Source organism: Megalobrama amblycephala, linkage group LG15, assembly GCF_018812025.1.
Source record: "Megalobrama amblycephala isolate DHTTF-2021 linkage group LG15, ASM1881202v1, whole genome shotgun sequence".
Classification (NCBI taxonomy): domain Eukaryota; kingdom Metazoa; phylum Chordata; class Actinopteri; order Cypriniformes; family Xenocyprididae; genus Megalobrama; species Megalobrama amblycephala.
Window position 1 is genome coordinate 35,693,068 of NC_063058.1, and position 21,108 is coordinate 35,714,175.

The 21,108-nt window shown below is 38.6% G+C and overlaps 1 protein-coding gene across 2 annotated transcripts; it reads left to right on the forward strand.

Moving 5' to 3' along the window:
- The first annotated feature begins 5,473 nt into the window (after positions 1 to 5,473).
- On the forward strand, positions 5,474 to 19,757 carry LOC125247156. 2 transcript variants are annotated; one of them, XM_048158369.1, is made up of 8 exons: positions 5,474 to 5,529; positions 6,933 to 7,046; positions 7,187 to 7,315; positions 7,391 to 7,498; positions 8,252 to 10,319; positions 10,638 to 10,679; positions 18,134 to 18,232; positions 19,272 to 19,757. In XM_048158369.1, the coding sequence occupies exons 1-8, from the start codon at positions 5,509 to 5,511 to the stop codon at positions 19,487 to 19,489; spliced, it is 2,799 nt and encodes a 932-aa protein (XP_048014326.1). In that variant the 5' UTR covers positions 5,474 to 5,508; the 3' UTR covers positions 19,490 to 19,757. The 2 variants fall into 2 exon arrangements, with proteins under 2 accessions (XP_048014326.1, XP_048014327.1); XM_048158370.1 differs by lacking the exons at positions 18,134 to 18,232; positions 19,272 to 19,757 and adding an exon at positions 14,971 to 15,029.
- The last annotated feature ends 1,351 nt before the right edge of the window (positions 19,758 to 21,108 follow it).

Here is a 21,108-nt window from a genome sequence, read left to right on the forward strand (position 1 = left end):
AACGTCACTGGTGGTGAGTATGTCAAGATACATGTTTTGAAAGATCTGTGAAATTCTAACAAAGACATGCAACACTCTTTTGAATGAGCAAAAGCAGGACTAATCTGGACATCAGCAGTTAACTCTGATGATACGTCTTGAAGTCCCCCTGTACTGCCTGTTTTTCTGCCTGTTCTGTGGTACTCTGCAGTCTTAACTTAAAATACTCAGCAATGGTATTGACTGAATTTGAACATGGTTTGTCTCAAAGCATATAGAACAATACACTGACATATTATCAACAATAAAATCTTTCACTACGGGGGATGAGAAGCACTTTTTGGGACTTTCTGCTTTTTATGTCATACAGTTATATTTGTTGTGTAATTTAAATGACTCTTACATGTATGTATGTGCAAATGTGTAACATTTGTGCACATAATATTGTAGTTCAATGTTTAAAGGGTTTTCTTTAAACGATCTTTCAAAGTTTTTTTTTTTTTTTTTTTATATACCTTTTTAGTATTGATGCATCCAAAGAAGATGGATCCCTTGGAAGACTGTGTAATGACAATCACAAATCTCCCAACTGCTCTATGAAAAAAATCATAGTAAATAACAGGCCACATTTATGTCTATTTGCCGTGAAAAGAATTGAAATAGGAAGTGAAATTGAATATAACTATGGTGATGCACAATGGCCATGGCGTAACAAGGTGAGTTAGATTAGTCATGTTATTTTATTATTTAATTTAAAAAAAAATGTAAAAATGTGTTGAGTAGCACAGCTACTTTATATATATATATCAATCTTTTTGTCTGATTTCCAGGGTCCAAAGAAGCAGGCTTCTGCTCTAGAGACCGACACGTCCCTGACAGATCACCCATCCCATGATGACCCAAAAATGCATGATGAAATCACACAGGTAAAGGAGTAATGCAGACAGGTTTCTCACTGGTTAAGCGTCTCACACACACGTTTCTAGTCTGGGCCTTATGGGGCCCTCCCTCAAACTAATGAATTTACAGTTAAGTTCTCACACACACACATTTCTAGTCTGGGCTTTATGGGGCCCTCACGTATGGATCTCAGTCTAAGTGATTTTATATCACTGAAACAGCACCTGTCATTATTTAAACTGAACTTATTGCAGGTGTAATTCAACACTTTACAAGCTGCTACATGTTCAGATTGAGTATTTTATATATATTCCTCTGGATCATCTTATATGTTCCTGTGACACTTGCTGTTACCTCTAGGAAAGCTCTGTGTATGTTTAAATTTCAACTATATGCTAGTTGAGAGACTGTTTTTACATGAGAGGTCTTGTGTCACTTGTAAATGCCTGAATACAGTACATATGTAAGTTCTTCACAGGTTCTTGTTCTGTTTTAGTCTGATTTCCAGGGTCCAAAGAAGCAGGCTTCTGCTCTAGAGACCGACACGTCCCTGACAGATCACCCATCCCATGATGACCCAAAAATGCATGATGAAATCACACAGGTAAAGGAGTAATGCAGACAGGTTTCTCACTGGTTAAGCGTCACACACACACGTTTCTAGTCTGGGCCTTATGGGGCCCTCCCTCAAACTAATGAATTTACAGTTAAGTTCTCACACACACACATTTCTAGTCTGGGCTTTATGGGGCCCTCACGTATGGATCTCAGTCTAAGTGATTTTATATCACTGAAACAGCACCTGTCATTATTTAAACTGAACTTATTGCAGGTGTAATTCAACACTTTACAAGCTGCTACATGTTCAGATTGAGTATTTTAAATATATTCCTCTGGATCATCTTATATGTTCCTGTGACACTTGCTGTTACCTCTAGGAAAGCTCTGTGTATGTTTAAATTTCAACTATATGCTAGTTGAGAGACTGTTTTTACATGAGAGGTCTTGTGTCACTTATAAATGCCTGAATACAGTACATATGTAAGTTCTTCACAGGTTCTTGTTCTGTTTTAGTCTGATTTCCAGGGTCCAAAGAAGCAGGCTTCTGCTCTAGAGACCGACACGTCCCTGACAGATCACCCATCCCATGATGACCCAAAAATGCATGATGAAATCACACAGGTAAAGGAGTAATGCAGACAGGTTTCTCACTGGTTAAGCGTCTCACACACACGTTTCTAGTCTGGGCCTTATGGGGCCCTCCCTCAAACTAATGAATTTACAGTTAAGTTCTCACACACACACATTTCTAGTCTGGGCTTTATGGGGCCCTCACGTATGGATCTCAGTCTAAGTGATTTTATATCACTGAAACAGCACCTGTCATTATTTAAACTGAACTTATTGCAGGTGTAATTCAACACTTTACAAGCTGCTACATGTTCAGATTGAGTATTTTAAATATATTCCTCTGGATCATCTTATATGTTCCTGTGACACTTGCTGTTACCTCTAGGAAAGCTCTGTGTATGTTTAAATTTCAACTATATGCTAGTTGAGAGACTGTTTTTACATGAGAGGTCTTGTGTCACTTATAAATGCCTGAATACAGTACATATGTAAGTTCTTCACAGGTTCTTGTTCTGTTTTAGTCTGATTTCCAGGGTCCAAAGAAGCAGGCTTCTGCTCTAGAGACCGACACGTCCCTGACAGATCACCCATCCCATGATGACCCAAAAATGCATGATGAAATCACACAGGTAAAGGAGTAATGCAGACAGGTTTCTCACTGGTTAAGCGTCTCACACACACGTTTCTAGTCTGGGCCTTATGGGGCCCTCCCTCAAACTAATGAATTTACAGTTAAGTTCTCACACACACACATTTCTAGTCTGGGCTTTATGGGGCCCTCACGTATGGATCTCAGTCTAAGTGATTTTATATCACTGAAACAGCACCTGTCATTATTTAAACTGAACTTATTGCAGGTGTAATTCAACACTTTACAAGCTGCTACATGTTCAGATTGAGTATTTTATATATATTCCTCTGGATCATCTTATATGTTCCTGTGACACTTGCTGTTACCTCTAGGAAAGCTCTGTGTATGTTTAAATTTCAACTATATGCTAGTTGAGAGACTGTTTTTACATGAGAGGTCTTGTGTCACTTGTAAATGCCTGAATACAGTACATATGTAAGTTCTTCACAGGTTCTTGTTCTGTTTTAGTCTGATTTCCAGGGTCCAAAGAAGCAGGCTTCTGCTCTAGAGACCGACACGTCCCTGACAGATCACCCATCCCATGATGACCCAAAAATGCATGATGAAATCACACAGGTAAAGGAGTAATGCAGACAGGTTTCTCACTGGTTAAGCGTCTCACACACACGTTTCTAGTCTGGGCCTTATGGGGCCCTCCCTCAAACTAATGAATTTACAGTTAAGTTCTCACACACACACATTTCTAGTCTGGGCTTTATGGGGCCCTCACGTATGGATCTCAGTCTAAGTGATTTTATATCACTGAAACAGCACCTGTCATTATTTAAACTGAACTTATTGCAGGTGTAATTCAACACTTTACAAGCTGCTACATGTTCAGATTGAGTATTTTATATATATTCCTCTGGATCATCTTATATGTTCCTGTGACACTTGCTGTTACCTCTAGGAAAGCTCTGTGTATGTTTAAATTTCAACTATATGCTAGTTGAGAGACTGTTTTTACATGAGAGGTCTTGTGTCACTTGTAAATGCCTGAATACAGTACATATGTAAGTTCTTCACAGGTTCTTGTTCTGTTTTAGTCTGATTTCCAGGGTCCAAAGAAGCAGGCTTCTGCTCTAGAGACCGACACGTCCCTGACAGATCACCCATCCCATGATGACCCAAAAATGCATGATGAAATCACACAGGTAAAGGAGTAATGCAGACAGGTTTCTCACTGGTTAAGCGTCTCACACACACGTTTCTAGTCTGGGCCTTATGGGGCCCTCCCTCAAACTAATGAATTTACAGTTAAGTTCTCACACACACACATTTCTAGTCTGGGCTTTATGGGGCCCTCACGTATGGATCTCAGTCTAAGTGATTTTATATCACTGAAACAGCACCTGTCATTATTTAAACTGAACTTATTGCAGGTGTAATTCAACACTTTACAAGCTGCTACATGTTCAGATTGAGTATTTTATATATATTCCTCTGGATCATCTTATATGTTCCTGTGACACTTGCTGTTACCTCTAGGAAAGCTCTGTGTATGTTTAAATTTCAACTATATGCTAGTTGAGAGACTGTTTTTACATGAGAGGTCTTGTGTCACTTGTAAATGCCTGAATACAGTACATATGTAAGTTCTTCACAGGTTCTTGTTCTGTTTTAGTCTGATTTCCAGGGTCCAAAGAAGCAGGCTTCTGCTCTAGAGACCGACACGTCCCTGACAGATCACCCATCCCATGATGACCCAAAAATGCATGATGAAATCACACAGGTAAAGGAGTAATGCAGACAGGTTTCTCACTGGTTAAGCGTCTCACACACACGTTTCTAGTCTGGGCCTTATGGGGCCCTCCCTCAAACTAATGAATTTACAGTTAAGTTCTCACACACACACATTTCTAGTCTGGGCTTTATGGGGCCCTCACGTATGGATCTCAGTCTAAGTGATTTTATATCACTGAAACAGCACCTGTCATTATTTAAACTGAACTTATTGCAGGTGTAATTCAACACTTTACAAGCTGCTACATGTTCAGATTGAGTATTTTATATATATTCCTCTGGATCATCTTATATGTTCCTGTGACACTTGCTGTTACCTCTAGGAAAGCTCTGTGTATGTTTAAATTTCAACTATATGCTAGTTGAGAGACTGTTTTTACATGAGAGGTCTTGTGTCACTTGTAAATGCCTGAATACAGTACATATGTAAGTTCTTCACAGGTTCTTGTTCTGTTTTAGTCTGATTTCCAGGGTCCAAAGAAGCAGGCTTCTGCTCTAGAGACCGACACGTCCCTGACAGATCACCCATCCCATGATGACCCAAAAATGCATGATGAAATCACACAGGTAAAGGAGTAATGCAGACAGGTTTCTCACTGGTTAAGCGTCTCACACACACGTTTCTAGTCTGGGCCTTATGGGGCCCTCCCTCAAACTAATGAATTTACAGTTAAGTTCTCACACACACACATTTCTAGTCTGGGCTTTATGGGGCCCTCACGTATGGATCTCAGTCTAAGTGATTTTATATCACTGAAACAGCACCTGTCATTATTTAAACTGAACTTATTGCAGGTGTAATTCAACACTTTACAAGCTGCTACATGTTCAGATTGAGTATTTTATATATATTCCTCTGGATCATCTTATATGTTCCTGTGACACTTGCTGTTACCTCTAGGAAAGCTCTGTGTATGTTTAAATTTCAACTATATGCTAGTTGAGAGACTGTTTTTACATGAGAGGTCTTGTGTCACTTGTAAATGCCTGAATACAGTACATATGTAAGTTCTTCACAGGTTCTTGTTCTGTTTTAGTCTGATTTCCAGGGTCCAAAGAAGCAGGCTTCTGCTCTAGAGACCGACACGTCCCTGACAGATCACCCATCCCATGATGACCCAAAAATGCATGATGAAATCACACAGGTAAAGGAGTAATGCAGACAGGTTTCTCACTGGTTAAGCGTCTCACACACACGTTTCTAGTCTGGGCCTTATGGGGCCCTCCCTCAAACTAATGAATTTACAGTTAAGTTCTCACACACACACATTTCTAGTCTGGGCTTTATGGGGCCCTCACGTATGGATCTCAGTCTAAGTGATTTTATATCACTGAAACAGCACCTGTCATTATTTAAACTGAACTTATTGCAGGTGTAATTCAACACTTTACAAGCTGCTACATGTTCAGATTGAGTATTTTAAATATATTCCTCTGGATCATCTTATATGTTCCTGTGACACTTGCTGTTACCTCTAGGTAGGGCTGCACAATTAATCGAATTTCTAATTGCAATCACAATTATGGATGCCAAGATTACTGTCTGGCAGCAGATGGCACTAAACATAATTCAGCCATTACCCTAGAGACCTCGTAAACTAAACCGTTTTCTGTTTCTGAAAAGTGTTTAAATGATTTAAATAGATATTAAATAGATACAGATTGTGTATTTGCTATAGTGTTCATCACTGTGCCAAATACTTAAATATTTAGACTTAATAGGCTATTTATTTTCAAACTTTTTTACATTTTAATCTGGACTACAACATGCCCTAGATATTGTCTGAAAGTGTTTGGTTTTTTTGGGGGGTTTTTTCGGTCAAACTTTACATTACGGCTTCATTAGTTAACAAACTGCCAATGAAAAATTGATTCTAAACATTAATTAGTCTTAGGTAATTCCAATTTTAACACTGTTAAAATCAAAAGTTGCAACTGTTTAATGAGCTAACGACTAGGAGATGTAACAAAGATGAATAACTTGTGTAGCAAATGTAGCTATTGCTCATTTTGAATTTGAATGCATTAACTAACTGAGATCTTATTGTAAAATGATACCTATTGGTCTTTATAGTTCTTTTGCATTTTAATCTGTGTACATTTTTTTTTTTTTTTTTTTTTTTTTTTAACTTTATACATCTTTTGTCTATTGCTTAATTGTATTTAAATGTTCTGTTATTTTTGTTGTAAGAAAATGGTTATTAAACCTGTTATACTGTATTATGACAACACATTTTTGCGAATAAGTTTGTGTCGTGATAATACCATTAGGGCTGGTCAGAATACCTTTTTTTTTTTTTTTTTTTTTTTTTTGATTCGCAGCTCAGTAGTAAACGGCACTGAATATTCAAAGCTTCAGCGGGAGGGGGCTGAAGATATTTTTATTAAAGGCATGTGTAACGAGTATAAATATGGTGTGGCCCCTTTAAGAGCTGCACACTCTTGGTTGAACTGTGTCGAACTCGAACACATGTATGTGGGTTATTTCTGTTTTCTGTTGCTCATTTAAAAGTTATTTTTAATGTGTATTTATTTTAATTCTATTTAGATGTTTACTGAAGGGTTTGGCCTGGTAAATTATTCCGAAAGTGATGAGACTGATGATGAGAAAGACAACCCTACCTCTTTTGTTCGACAAAAGACAAGGAATGAAAACATTCAGGTATGCCTCAGATGCAGTACTTTAAATTCTTGTGTAAAGTTTTTCTAAATAGTTCAAACATTTTTTTCCCTGTGACTGGTTTTAATAGAGTGTAAGCAAAAATGTATAATCGTACATTAAAATGACTCCCTTTTTGCCAGATGGATGGGGTACCTGATTATTCTGACCCTCTGTTTGACTCGAGTGAGAGTATAGTTGATGAAACTGATGAGGAGTCCAGTTCTCAATCAGACAAAGTTGTTCCAAAGCGAAGGACAAAAAGCATTTCGGTATGCAAATGATTTTATTAAATGATTTTGATAGAATGTGAACAACCATACCATGACCAAACTCCCTATTTGCAGATGGATAAAGTACCAGATTGTTCTGTTCCAAGTGATGAAAGCACAGATGAGATTGACACTATGTCGGAAATGGCTCCACAAAGGCCAAAGAGAAGCTGTCACCATCCTGTAAGCCTAATTTTTTTATGCTTTGTTACTTAATGGTTGATGCTACCCAAACTCCAGATTTTGTATGTAACCGACCCGGAAACGGCATTCCTTACGTCACGACTTAACAAGCGAATAAGGTCTCCATAAACGTAAACTTCAAATACCTTTCATAGTCAAACTATACTAACAGTAACTTAAGATTTCTCATCCATTAACATGATGCCAGTCCATTGTTGCTCCAAATAATATTGAAAGGGGTGTGCCACCTTATGCTTTTCTCTATATTTGGCACACTGTCAATGATTTTAGTCTCTTGGTCTAACTTTTAATTAATAGTTCATTTTTAATTTCTAATTTAATTTACTTGTTTAAAAGCTCTCTACATTTTTACCTAGGTTCCTTACAGAATGTATGTCATCCCAACATGCAGTAGGCAGTTCATTGTTTAGTCAGTTTTTCATGCTAAAGTTTATATATACATATATACACATTGAATGGAAATTGATTGCAACCAACAGTTTTAAGACTTGTATGTCGTTCAGGCTGGCTAATGGTAATCTATGCTTGTCCAATTGAAACTAAATGCTCTGTGTTTGTAATAAACAATATATAACATTATAAACCTATTAAGTAGTGCAAACTTCTGGTCAAAATGAGTGATCTGTATTTATTTCTATCATGTTATGAAGGATCACTAATGCACATAAATGATTGATGACCTTCATTTTGGGGGACTAATCCTGTTAACCTTTTCTTTTTCTTTTTTGAAAGATTCAAAGGCATCTTGTAGAATCAGATGACTCATGTGGCGATAGCGAAGATGAGTATATTCCAGATCCCAGGGAGGAAAGTACAGGGGAAAGCAATGACAGTGACTGCAGCTTGAAGTTATCTCTGGAAAATAAACCAAAGTCATCTATTAGTCAAAGCAGAAGCAAGTCATCAAGTAAGAGCAGGTGCAAGTCTTCAGGTCAGAGCCAATTTGAGTCCAGTCAGAGCAGAAGATTTGAAACAAGTCAAGACTCTGTGCAAAGATTTTCCAATAGCAGAGATGAAAGAAGCAGAGAGAAAACAGGGCAAACATATAGTAAGAAGGCGATGAGTGTTTCAGTTCCTCTTGAAGAGCCCTCTGTCTATGTTAATGAAGTTTTAAAAAAAGAAGATGGGTCTAGAAGATACAACAAGAAGCATCACTGCTTGTTTTGTAGCCAAGTTGTTCAGAAAATGTCCAGACACTTGTCACGTAAACACAGCGACGTAGTTGAAGTTGCTAAAGCATTAAGTTTGCCAAAGAACTCGAAAGAAAGGAGACTACAGTTAGATTATATCCGAAACAAAGGAAACTTTGAGCACAACGTTGAAGTTTTGGAGAGCCGCAAAGGCCAACTCATCCCATGGAAGCAACCAAAGAAAAAAACTGAAGGACAAGAATTTACGCACTGTGTTTACTGCTACGGACTGTTCCGAAAAAAAGTGATGTGGAGACATTTTAAGGTTTGCAATTTTAAGCCTCAGGGCAAAAACTCTAAACGAGGAAAATCCAGAGTTCAAGCGTTGTGTGCTTTTGCAGAACCTGCTCCAGCTGGTTTTAGTGACGCATACTGGAAGTTCCTGAGCGAAATGAACCAGGACGAAGTTGCAGTTGCAGTTAAGGAAGACCGCTGCATTCTTGAGTATGGTCTCAGATTATTCAGTAAGAATGAGCACGTAACTAGCCAACATCAATATATCAGACAGAAACTCAGAGAGCTTGCCAGGCTGGTACTTGAAGCAAAAAAGGTGACGCATGTGAAGTCAATAAAAGAACTCATAAAACCTGAAAAGTACAGTCAGGTTGTCAGAGCTACAAGATGCCTTGCTGGTTTTAGTGACACAACTGGCAAATATAAACGTCCATCTCTTGCTCGCAAAGTTGGGCATGGCTTGCATGCTTTAGCTATGTTTATCAAGTCTGAAGGACTGATGAGGAAAGATCAACAGACTGCCAAAGATGCTGAGGAATTTGCACTGTTATATCAAGAAAGTTGGAAATTTGACATTGCGAGTCAAGCACTTACTCAGCTTAATCAGACCAAGTGGAATTCTCCTCAGGTTCTGCCGTTCACACAGGACGTCCAAAAACTTCATTGCTATTTGTCTGACAAACAGCAAGAACTACTTGATGCTCTTCAAAAAGAGCCTTCTCCATTAAACTGGAAAGACCTAGCTAAAGTGACCCTGGCAAATGTTATCCTCTTCAACCGCCGTAGATCAGGAGAGGTATCCCGAATGCCCTTGTCTGTGTACTTGTCAAAGGATACATCAGAAACTCATGAAGATGTTAACCTAGCCCTTACAGCACTCGAGCAGAAGCTTTGCAAACATTTTGTCCGGGTTGCCATAGTAGGAAAGAGAGGAAGGAAAGTCCCTGTTCTCCTTACTCCAGTAATGAGGGAATCACTTGATGCTTTGACCGAGAAGCGAGAAGAATGTGGAGTTCTGAAAGAAAATGGCTTCTTGTTTGCATTGCCACACTCTGTCCATTACTTGAGGGGTTCTGATTGCATTAGGCAGTTTGTGAACGAATGTGATGACATCAAACATCCCGAAGCGCTAACTTCAACAAAACTAAGGAAACACATTGCTACTCTGTCAACCGTTCTAAATCTGAAAACAACAGAACTCGACCAGTTAGCAGATTTCCTTGGCCACAACATTGCAGTCCACAGAAAGCACTACCGTCTTCCAGAAGGCACCCTCCAGCTGGCTAAAATTAGCAAAGTACTTTTAGCTCTGGAAAAGGGACGGCTAGGAGAGTACAAGGGGAAGAATCTGGATGAAATTCAGCTTGATGTGACTGGTATTAAGCCTTTTTTTTTTTTTTTTTTTGTCCATCTGTAAATCATTCTCTTTTAGAGATGTAGCATTTAAATAGAGTAGTAAAATTGAATTGAGTTGTGGTTAGTAGAATGGAATTAAATAGGACAGAATAACATACTCATGGGGAGAGCAGGTTTTATAGTTATAATAGACCATAACTGGACCGTTTTAGACAGTCCGTTCAGTTCTTTATCAAGTATTTTTGCCTACTCTTGTTGGGTTGATCCCAGTTTCAGCTTTCCAACTCATTCATATTCTATTACTATTCTATTCATATTCTATTCTGTTATTATTTCAGAGGCTGTTGACGTGGACATGGATGAGTGCTCTCAAGAAGAAGGTGTGTCTGTATGATTTTTTTTTTTTATTATTTATTTAATGTTTATGAATGACCTTATTTAAATTAACTGATTAAAATTAGATTCAACTTTGTCACTGTGCAGAGTACAAGTACAGAGCCAATGAAATTTGGTCCAAATTGGCCAATCTTAATTGGCCAAATTGGCCGTTCTTATGGAGATGACATGACTACTTCGAGCTGTTTACAAAACTCTGCTGCTTTTTATTAGTTTATGTAAATACGCCATTTTCTATATAAAAAATACTAGTGCTGTTAATCAAATAAAAAAAAAGTAATCACACTTTTTTCTGAAATTGAGATTAATCCCACCTAACATTGTTTTTAAACATTATTTTTATATCAATATTCAAAAATGCACAAATAACTTAGTATATTTTTAATATTTGTTTAATGCTGTCTTTTATTGATACCAATACTACTGATGTCTTTACCCCCCCCCTTTTAATATTTTACAATTGACTATAGCCATTTAACTATACAGTATAATTGAGAACTATCATTTTTAACATTTATTAGACTTTAAAAAATAACCCATTATAATAAATTACATATTTAGCTACCTGAGCCCTTAAAGGTGCTCTAAGCGATGTCACATGTTTTTAGGCCAAAACATTTTTTGTCACATACAGCAAACATCTCCTCATTATCCGCTAGCTGCCTGTCCCCTGAACACACGTTAAAAAAATGTGGTCTCTGTAGTCGCCACAAGCTCCAAAAATGGCAACAAAAACAAACTGGTGCAGCCTGGACCACGAAACATAATAAACGCGCTCCAGCCAATAACCGATCAGAATGATTTTAAATGCGCCTTCATGACTGTTTCAGGAAGCACGGATGGGAGGGGAGGAGGAGGAGGAGGGAGGGTCTAGCTAGCCTCTGTTTTGTTTGACAACACTAAGAACGTCAACAGGAAGTTACTCCACCCAGGATCGCTTAGAGAACCTTTAAGCAGAAATATACAGAAATTGAATAAAGTTATCAAACACTAAATTCTAAATTAAATACAGCTCAATCCTTAAAGCTACAAAGGTTAAGTTAAACAAAGTTAATGATTTCCTCTTGGTAAATGGTTTCTTCTTCTTTTCCGATGAAGTTTAACAGTGGTTAAAATGCAGTGGTTAAAATTAAAACGACTATAATGCTGTGTACCAAACTGAAAGTGTCACAGGCACGCCAGGCTCTACCTTCACACAGACACAGCTCACGTCATCACCGGCGTTTTAATCACGCACACCTGCAGCCCATCACCACCCTCATCAGCAGCAGCACAAAAGACTCACGCACTCACTCAGTCACTGTCCAGTCTCGTTTGCACATGGTCTTACCTGCTTGCTTACCTCAAGGACTCCACTGAAGATACTTACCCTCGTTTCCTCATTGTCTCCTCTTCCTTCGTGAGTTCATCTATTTCTGCTCCAGCTCAAAGTCTGTCATCCATCTGCCATTACTGCAACACAAAGACAAGTATCAGTTCTACATCCATATCTGCCATCGTATTTACCTGCTATCACTTACCTGCACTCTGTCACTCAACTGGTTGTTCAATAAACATTATTACCTGCTTTCCTGTGTCGCTGTCCCCTTCTGTGTTGTAACGGAAGACCGGCCCAACACCGCTGAACACCAGTATGAGTACCGCGGATCCATTCCAAGAGGTCATAGACGCATTGCGCCGAGCACTCACAGCCACTCCACCCGCATCTTCACCAGCAAGCACTTCCGCATCCACCGCCGCCTCTTCCTCACCACCTGCCGTCGCTAGTCCCCATGGCCAAACCGGCACCCTTCTCTGGTTCGGAGGAGGATTGCAATGGATTCCTCCTGCAATGTTCGCTGGTCCTGGAGATGCAACTGCACCTGTATTCCAACGACAATGCTAAGGTAGCTTTTATAATCTCTCAACTAGCAAGGCGCTTCGCTGGGCTGAACCGCTCTGGTCCCAGAAAAATTCCATTACCCAGTCTCATTGCTCACTTCAAAGTCGTCTTTGGAAGACCCGCGTGGGATTCATCCATCGGTGAGCAGTTATACCAATTGAAACGAGGTTCAATGACTGTTAACGACTATGCTCTCCAATTCAGAACCCTTGCTGCAGCTAGCAGATGGAACGAGCAGGCCCTTATCACCACATATTGTCAAGGGCTGCATACGAGGATTCCATCGGGCTTGAACACTTCATTCAACTATCCATCAGATTTGCCACTCGAATGCAGTCTTGTCTCAGAGCACCAGGGCCAGCCGCTTTTCCATCTTCACTCCGCCGACCAGAATCCGTCAGCTCCCCAGAACCAGCCAATGAACCCATACAAATTGAAAACACTCGTCTGTCTGCGGCAGAGACGGTTGACCCAGAACTTATGTTTATATTGTGGATTATCTGGGCATTACATCTCTGAATGCCCCACTCGCCCAGTTCATCCCATGGTGAGTGTGATTATTCCCTCTATTAATAAGATGAAACCACTCACCACTATTGTAAAACCTTACTGCTGCCGGTTTGTCTCTTCCAGTCAGTGCCCTCCTCGATTCTGGGTCAGCTGGTAATTTCTTATCCGGCGCCCTCTGCCGACAGCTCGATCTCAAGACAACAGCCACGCCGTCGACTTACCAGATCCACTTGGTAACTGGAAGGCTCGTCAGCCGAAGTCAAGTGCGCTTCAGCGCAGGCCCGATCCAACTTCAAGTCGGCATCCTCCACGTTGAGCAACCCCATCTGCTGGTTCTGGAGGAATCCACCGATCTTCAGGGCGCCCGTGGTTGGAGCAGCATAACCCAGTCATTTCATGGAATACTGGGGAAATCCTGAAGTGGGGTGACAACTGCTTCCTGGACTGCTTTCCTGAGTTTCCTGTTCCAAGCTCTCCTTGTTTTGAAGAATTACCAGTCTGTGCTACGTCTTTAAGAAAGCCCCCTAGACAACCGTTCAGTGGACATTCCCCAGTGTTACTCCCACTTCAGTGATGTCTTCTGCCCAAGAAAGCCTCCACACCGGCCATGGGACTGCGCTATTGATCTGCTTCTGGGTGAGCCAGTGCTCCAAGGGAAGATCTATTCCCTATTCCCCTAGTAATGTCACAGACTAGCCAGGCTCTACCTTCACACAGACACAGCTCACGTCATCACCGCCGTTTTAATCACGCACACCTGCAGCCCATCACCACCCTCATCAGCAGCAGCACAAAAGACTCACGCACTCACTCAGTCACTGTCCAGTCTCGTTTGCACATGGTCTTACCTGCTTGCTTACCTTAAGGACTCCACTGAAGATACTTACCTGTGTGTTCCCTCGTTTCCTCATTGTCTCCTCTTCCTTCGTGAGTTCATCTGAGTCTGCTCCAGCTCAAAGTCTGTCATCCGTCTGCCATTACTGCAACACAAAGACAAGTATCAGTTCTACATCCATATCTGCCATCGTATTTACCTGCTATCACTTACCTGCACTCTGTCAACTGGTTGTTCAGTAAACATCATTACCTGCATTCCTGTGTCGCTGTCCCCTTCTGTGTTGTAACGGAAAGACTCGTACCAAAAAATTGCTGATCTGTATAACACCCCATAGGTGCATCTCAAAAAATTAGAAAAGCAAACATTCTTATATTCTAGATTCATTGCAGACAAACTGAAATATTTCAAGAGTTTTTGTTGTAATTCCGATGGTTACAACTTGTAGCTTAGGAAAATTAAATCAGTATCTTAAAAAATAGAATATTTTCTCAAAGATCAATTAAAAAAACAATATCCAAAGGTTTAATTATGTACTCAATACTTGGTAGGGGCTCCTTTTGGAAAAAAAATCCTGCAATGCAGCGTGGCATGGAGGCGATTAGTCTGTGGCACTGCTGAGGTATTATTAAAGCCCAGGTTGCTTTGATAGCGACCTTTAGCTTGTCTGTATTGTTGGGTCGGATGCTACTTATCTTCCTCTTGACAATATCCCATAGATTCTCTATGGGGTTCAGGTCCAGCGAATTGGCTGACCAGTCAAGCACAGTAATATTATGGTCAGCAAACCACTTAAAAGTAGTTCTGGCACTGTGGGTAGGTGCTAAGACCTGCTGCAAAATGAAATCCGCATCTCCAAAAGCTTGTCAGCAGAAGGAAGCATAAAGTACTCTAAAATCTCCTGGTAGATGGCTGCATTGATTTTGTACTTGATAAAACACAGTGGACCAACACAGATGACATTGCACCCCAAATCATTACTGACTGTGGAAACTTCACACTGGACTTCAAGCAACTTTGATTCTGTGCCTCTCCACTCTTCCTCCAGACTCTGGGACCATAATTTCCAAATAAAATTCAAAACTTGCTTTCATCTGAAAAGAGGACTTTGGACCAATGAGCAACAATCCAGTTCTTTTTCTCCTTAGCCCAGGTGAGATGCTTCTTGCTTTGTTTCTGATTCAGAAGTGACTTGGTTCTAGGAATGTGACAGTTGTAATGTGACAGTTGAAGATGTCTGTGTGCTGTGGCTCTTGATGCACCGATTCCGGCTTCGGTCCACTCCTTGTGAAGCTCTCCCAAGTTCTTGAATCTGCTTTTCCTGATAATCTTCCCAAGGCTGCAGTCATCCCTGTTGCTTATGCACCTTTTCCTACCATGCTTTTTCCTTCCAGTCAACTTCCTATGTGTATATTTCGATACAGCTCTCTGTGAACAGCTAGCTCTTTCAGCGATGACCTTCTGTGGTTTACCCTCCTTGTGTAGGTTGTTGATGTTCATCTTCTGGACGACTGTCATATCAGTAGTCTTCCCCATAATTGAGGTTGCATGTTCTAAACTAGTTTAGGAGGTACCCAATATTTATACTCAAAACTAATCAAGCTCAGTGGAATATTTTCATTTTTTGAGATGCTCTTTTTTTTTTTTTTTTTTTGGTTTTTTTTTTTTTCATTTTCCCAAGCTGTAAGTTGTAGTGCTGCAACAACGTGTCGACGTAATCAATTACGTCGACTACGAAAATACATCGACGTGCGTGAAATGCGTCAACGCGTCACATTGTTTACATTCATCTTGCGTAATGGCGGCTTCTGCTCCTGGGAATGGAGAAAGTTCTATTCTATCACAAAAACCTAGACCACGATTATCAAAAGTATGGGAATACTTTAAACAGAGGCCAAATAAAATGGTCCTTTGTTCCCTTTGCAAAAACGAGATGGCGTACCGCGGCAGCACAACTGCGATGCACGAGCACTAGGGGTGTGACATGAGATTAAAATGTGACTAGATTAAAATGTGACGAGATTTCTTGTCGAGGTGAAAAGTAGTCTTGTGATATTGTCATGACAGAGTGTTAGGATGATTAGGAAAGAATATGCCACCGCAACGTTTACATTATGCCTCCACTGTCGTTTTGCTTTGTATTTAAATAAAAAAACATTTAATTCAGCTGGATAACGGTCGCCGCCGCTCCATATTTACAGAGTTACATGCCATCGTGAATGTGAAAGTAGACGCGTGGGCGCATTCAAACGAGATTTCTGATGAATATATCTCTCAATATGAAAGCTATTTTAGGATGGGCAGTGTAGTTGTAACAATCTCTTAGCTCTGTATCAAAGAAAAAAATTGGTCTTAATTGCACTTTGAATATTGAGAGAGTGTGATTATGGTTGCACTTATTGTAAAGTGTTACCATAAAAATGAATAACAGATTTCTCTTAATCTTATTAAGCACAAACAGTAAGGTTTCATTTGTTAGCATTAGTTAATGCACTGTGAACTATCATTAACTAACAATGACTATTTTTATTAACTAGCATAAACAAAGATTAATAAATACTGTAGCAAATATATTGCTCATTGTTAGTTGATGTTGGTTAATACATTAATGTTAATAAATGAGACCTTATTGTAAAGTGTTACCATTTTTATTCTGTTTTTTATTTCTACGATCAGTTTGTGGAAAGGAGTTCAATTAGGAGGTCAAAAGTTGTAGAAGCTCATAAATCACATGAGAAGTCAGTCAGTTGAAAAAAAAAAATTAATAAAAGTTGAAATATTATATTAGAAGTTGTACTTATAATTTTTTGTAAAGTTATCCAAAGGATTCAGTAGCTAATCCCCGTATCCGCTTACATATATTTATATATAATCTATTTTTAATCTCTATAATAAAATGTATAATTTAGATTTTGATATATATATATTGATATATATATTATATATATCTTCCAAGGGGTTTTTTCCCTCCTAGGACTTTTTTCCCAGTGTTAGCACGCTGGGTTTTTCTCCTAGGGGTTTTTTTCCACCCCTGGGAGTCAGCCGACATTGGCTTAATGTAGCACCATCTTGTATATGTTACATATTACCACGCTTGTTTGTACAGCTTATTTTTAACCACTTCCCTTTTTTCTGTGCTTCTAATATGTAAAGCTGCTTTGAAACAATTACCAATTGTAAAAGCGCTATATAAATAAATTTGACTTGACTTGACTTGACTAATCAAAAAAAAGAACACTAAATTAATAAAAAATATTTAATAAAAATAATCGTTAGATTAGTCAACAGAAAAAATAATCGTTAGTTGCAGCTCTAGTAAGCTGTAACCATCAGAATTAAAACAAAAAAACTCTTGAAATATTTCAGTTACTGTGCAATGAATCTAAAATATAAGAAAGTTTGCTTGTTTTAATTAAATAACAAAAATAAAGAACTTTTTTTTCATGTGTTTTCCATATGTTCCTTTTAATATAAGCCTTTACTTTAAACATAGACTGTGAATCATAGACCCCCCCCCCCCCACACACACAAAAAACCCAAAACAAAACGAACAAAAAAAACAGATGACACATCTCCACTTCATTCCACTATAGAAAAGGTAAAACTAAAACATTGTTGATGACAACACCCAGTATTGGCTGCTGTCATCTTGACCGGTTACGTCATTTGCCTTTGTCTGCACAGTAGTGATTTGGAGCCTGAGTCTGTACAGTAGTGAGCATTGGAGTGACACCGGATGCGAGCGACGCAACATGTCAAAAGACAATAGATCCCATTATAATCCGTGATATTGTCTACACTGGATGCGGCACGGAGCGATTCCCCATTCTATTTGTGACGTAGTCCAATGGTCATCGTGTCACGTTCAGTGTAGACAGCTTTTAGCTGTTGCGGCGCAACGCGATAAATCACGTCTGGTGTAGACACGGTGTGAGCCTTATCTGTGCTATCAAAGTCCTGTCCAAACTACTACAGACCAAATAGAAAGTTCAGTCATGATGCTTCACCCCATTTTTATAACATCATATGGCTAAATAAACTTAAAAAAAAAAAAAAAAACTCGAACATTTGAGCATTGACTTTTAAAGTTTCTGTATGATAGGTCATAATCTTGTCAGTGTTGCTTGCAGTTAATTTAGATTTTGATTTGTCTTTTTAAATAGATTGATTTTTCTTTTTAAATACTTTTTTTTTTTTTTTCTTGCACTCAGATGAATTTATTCCGGAAGCTGTAGACAGCGTGAAGTCCATTGAGGAACCAACTTCAACAGTATATTTGCAACCAAAAGCAAAGACGGCCAAAAAGAGAGGTGAGCTTAAAGTAAAGCAGATTGATGGTTCAGCTGATCTTTAATCCTTTGGGGTCTGAGGGTGTTTTTGGGCCCTGGAAAAGTTGACATATTAGAATTCTACTGACTATAAGTAACTACATAAGTAACTCAACTAAACCTAACCCTACCAGTCTACTAACACTCAGAGTTATGAGATCGACTATTCACTTTATTTTGATGGTTATTCATACCCTTAGTGAATATGACCAAAGAAGGCTGTGAAAATAAATCTGCATCGTTAATACTTTTGATCTTTTATTTAAAAAATCTACAAAAATCCCAACTTTCATTGGAGAATAATAATTTTAAATGGGGGGGAAATCTCATTATGAGAGAAATGTTTTTCTCTAATACACATTGCTCACAATTAATCATACCCTTTTATTCAATACTTTTTGCAACTTCCTTTTTCCCAAGATAACAGCTCGGAGTCATCTTCTATAATGCCTGATGAGTTTGGAGAACACCTGACCAGAGATCAGAGATCATTCCTCCATGCAGAATCTCTCCAGATCCTTCAGATTCCAGCTCCATGTTGGTGCTTCTTCTCTTCCCTTCACTCCACTCATTTTCTTTAGGGTTCAGGTCAGGGGACTGGGACGACCTTGGCAGAAGCTTCATTTTGTGCTCAGTGACACATTTTTGTGTTGGTTTTGATGTTTGATTTGGATCATTGTCCTGATGAGTCAGGTTTTGATTTTCATCTGTTGTTATTTGATAGAATCCATGATGCCATGTATCTGAACAAGATGTTCCGGACCTCCAGCAGAAAAATAAGCCCACAACATTAAAGATCCAGTAGTATATTTCATTGTACACATGGGCTATTTTTTTACCCCTGTGTGCACGAAACCAATTTTAAGTGTTTGTGTGTGTGTTTGTTTTTTGTATATATGTGTATAATATATAATTTTAATCAAAACCAGTAGTGTTTCAGATGGGTTTTTTTTTTTTTTTTTTTTTCAAATTAAGTTCATAAACATAACTTTTTTTTTTTTTTTTTTTAATGTATACTTAGGCAAACAAACTGCAGCCAGAAGATGCTGGTCCGCCGATGAATGTGCTGCAGTGGAAAAGCACCTCAAGAAGTTCATTACGAGGAACCAAGTCCCTGGAAAAATGGACTGTGAGCATTGCATTGAGGCAGAACCAGAAGTTTTAGGAACCCGAGACTGGAAGGCAGTCAAGTATTTCATAAAAAACCGCATTACTGCTTTACGAAGAAAAGTAGAGTAAAATAGTGTCCACTAGTGTTCAGCTTGGGACATGAGTTCAAAGTGTTTTCAGGTAAAGGTCACACTCTAAAAAATGCTGGGTTAAAAACAACCCAAGTTGGGTTGAAAATGGACAAACTGGGTAGTTTTATTTAAACCAAAAATTGTTTAAAAATTACTATATTTCTTGCTTAAAATGAACCCATAATATGTTGGAAATTAATATTTATTCAAGTTTAATAAACAAACATTTGAATAATACTTAAACAATAAACATTTATTAAATTGCTTATTAATAAATGCTCCTCTTTTATTATTGTTGCCTCTAGTAATTATGTGTCTGATTTTTAATTTAATTTGGGTTCATTTTAAGCCAGCCGTACAGTAACTTTTAAACAATATTTGGTTTAAATAAAACTACCCAGCACGTTGGGCAAACATTTAACCCAACCACTGGGTTTGTCCATTTTCAACCCAACTTGGGTTGTTTTTAACCCAGCATTTTTTAGAGTGAAGTCTTTTTTTCCATTGTTTTTATTTTATTATTCTCTTAAAGCATTCGTTCACCCCCCAAAAAAAGTTTATTTTTTAAATAAACTGTTATTCTAAACCCATAAGAAATGTTGAGTCTTCATTTTGAAGGAGCTAATGTTGAAGGCCCCATTAAATAAGACAAAGGTTACTGGTTAGGAACACAAAACTGCATTAGAAATGGATAAAAAATAACCAGGGAGAAACCAGATCTTTCCACCAACACTTCATTAGAGAAGTCCATTTCATGATCAATACAATGCAGACAAAGTTCAGTTGGTGTCTTGTAGGCTGAAGTAATTCAGACCAAAATTTGAGGACTCATTGGTTTTATAGGAGACTAGGATTTGAGATATGTTGAGCCGGAGGTCATTTTTCTAAATGTCATTTTACTGCTATGTTTTCTGCCTCATTATATTTTGCTCAGATCCAACCAATCATAGGAGTGACTAAGCTAATGGGTTTATGAGCTGATTAATTTAAAGGATATAAACTATAATCTATACAATTTTCTATGATAATCAAGGCCAAACTAATGGAAATGGTTGTTTCCAGATAGTAACCTTTGGTCCTTGCTAGGATATAAAAACTGGAAATGTTTGTGTCTGTGAAAGTGGACCCCATAAGTTCTAAATGTTGAAACCAGAACCCCACAAGTGACCAAAAAACACACATGGGAGAAAATTTTGTCTGAATTGTCACATTGAAGTTATATTTGTTATTAGGAACTGTTTATTATCTTGCATGATTTTTTATATGTGCATAGATACACTGGAAAGGGTGGACCCCACAACTCGCCAAAAAACGGTGGGCCCCCTTATGTGAGGAAAACAAGAGTGTGTGTGTGTGTGTGTGTGTGTGTGTCTGCAGAATGAGCATTGTTTTAATGAAGCTGCGCAGGGAAAAAGAGAGAGAGAGGAGAGAAAGAGAGAGGAAAGAGAGAAGGATTGAATGTGAGATTATTACTTGAAAGGCTCAGGCACACACTGAGCCATCACCTGAAGAAAGACAGAAATAAGTGTGTGTATGTGTGTGTGCGTAAAAGAGGAAAGAATGTTTTTCAGAGAGAAGCTGCAGAAATGTAATTGAATACTCAAGTAAATGAAAGAG

Excerpts from the sequence above, each read along its gene's own strand:
- LOC125247156 (XM_048158369.1), top strand. The coding sequence starts at position 5,509 with ATGCATGATGAAATCACACAG. Across the intron at positions 10,320-10,637 it reads AATTCAGCTTGATGTGACTG|AGGCTGTTGACGTGGACATG; the intron begins GTATTAAGCCTT and ends TTATTATTTCAG. Across the intron at positions 18,233-19,271 it reads AAAGACGGCCAAAAAGAGAG|GCAAACAAACTGCAGCCAGA; the intron begins GTGAGCTTAAAG and ends ATGTATACTTAG.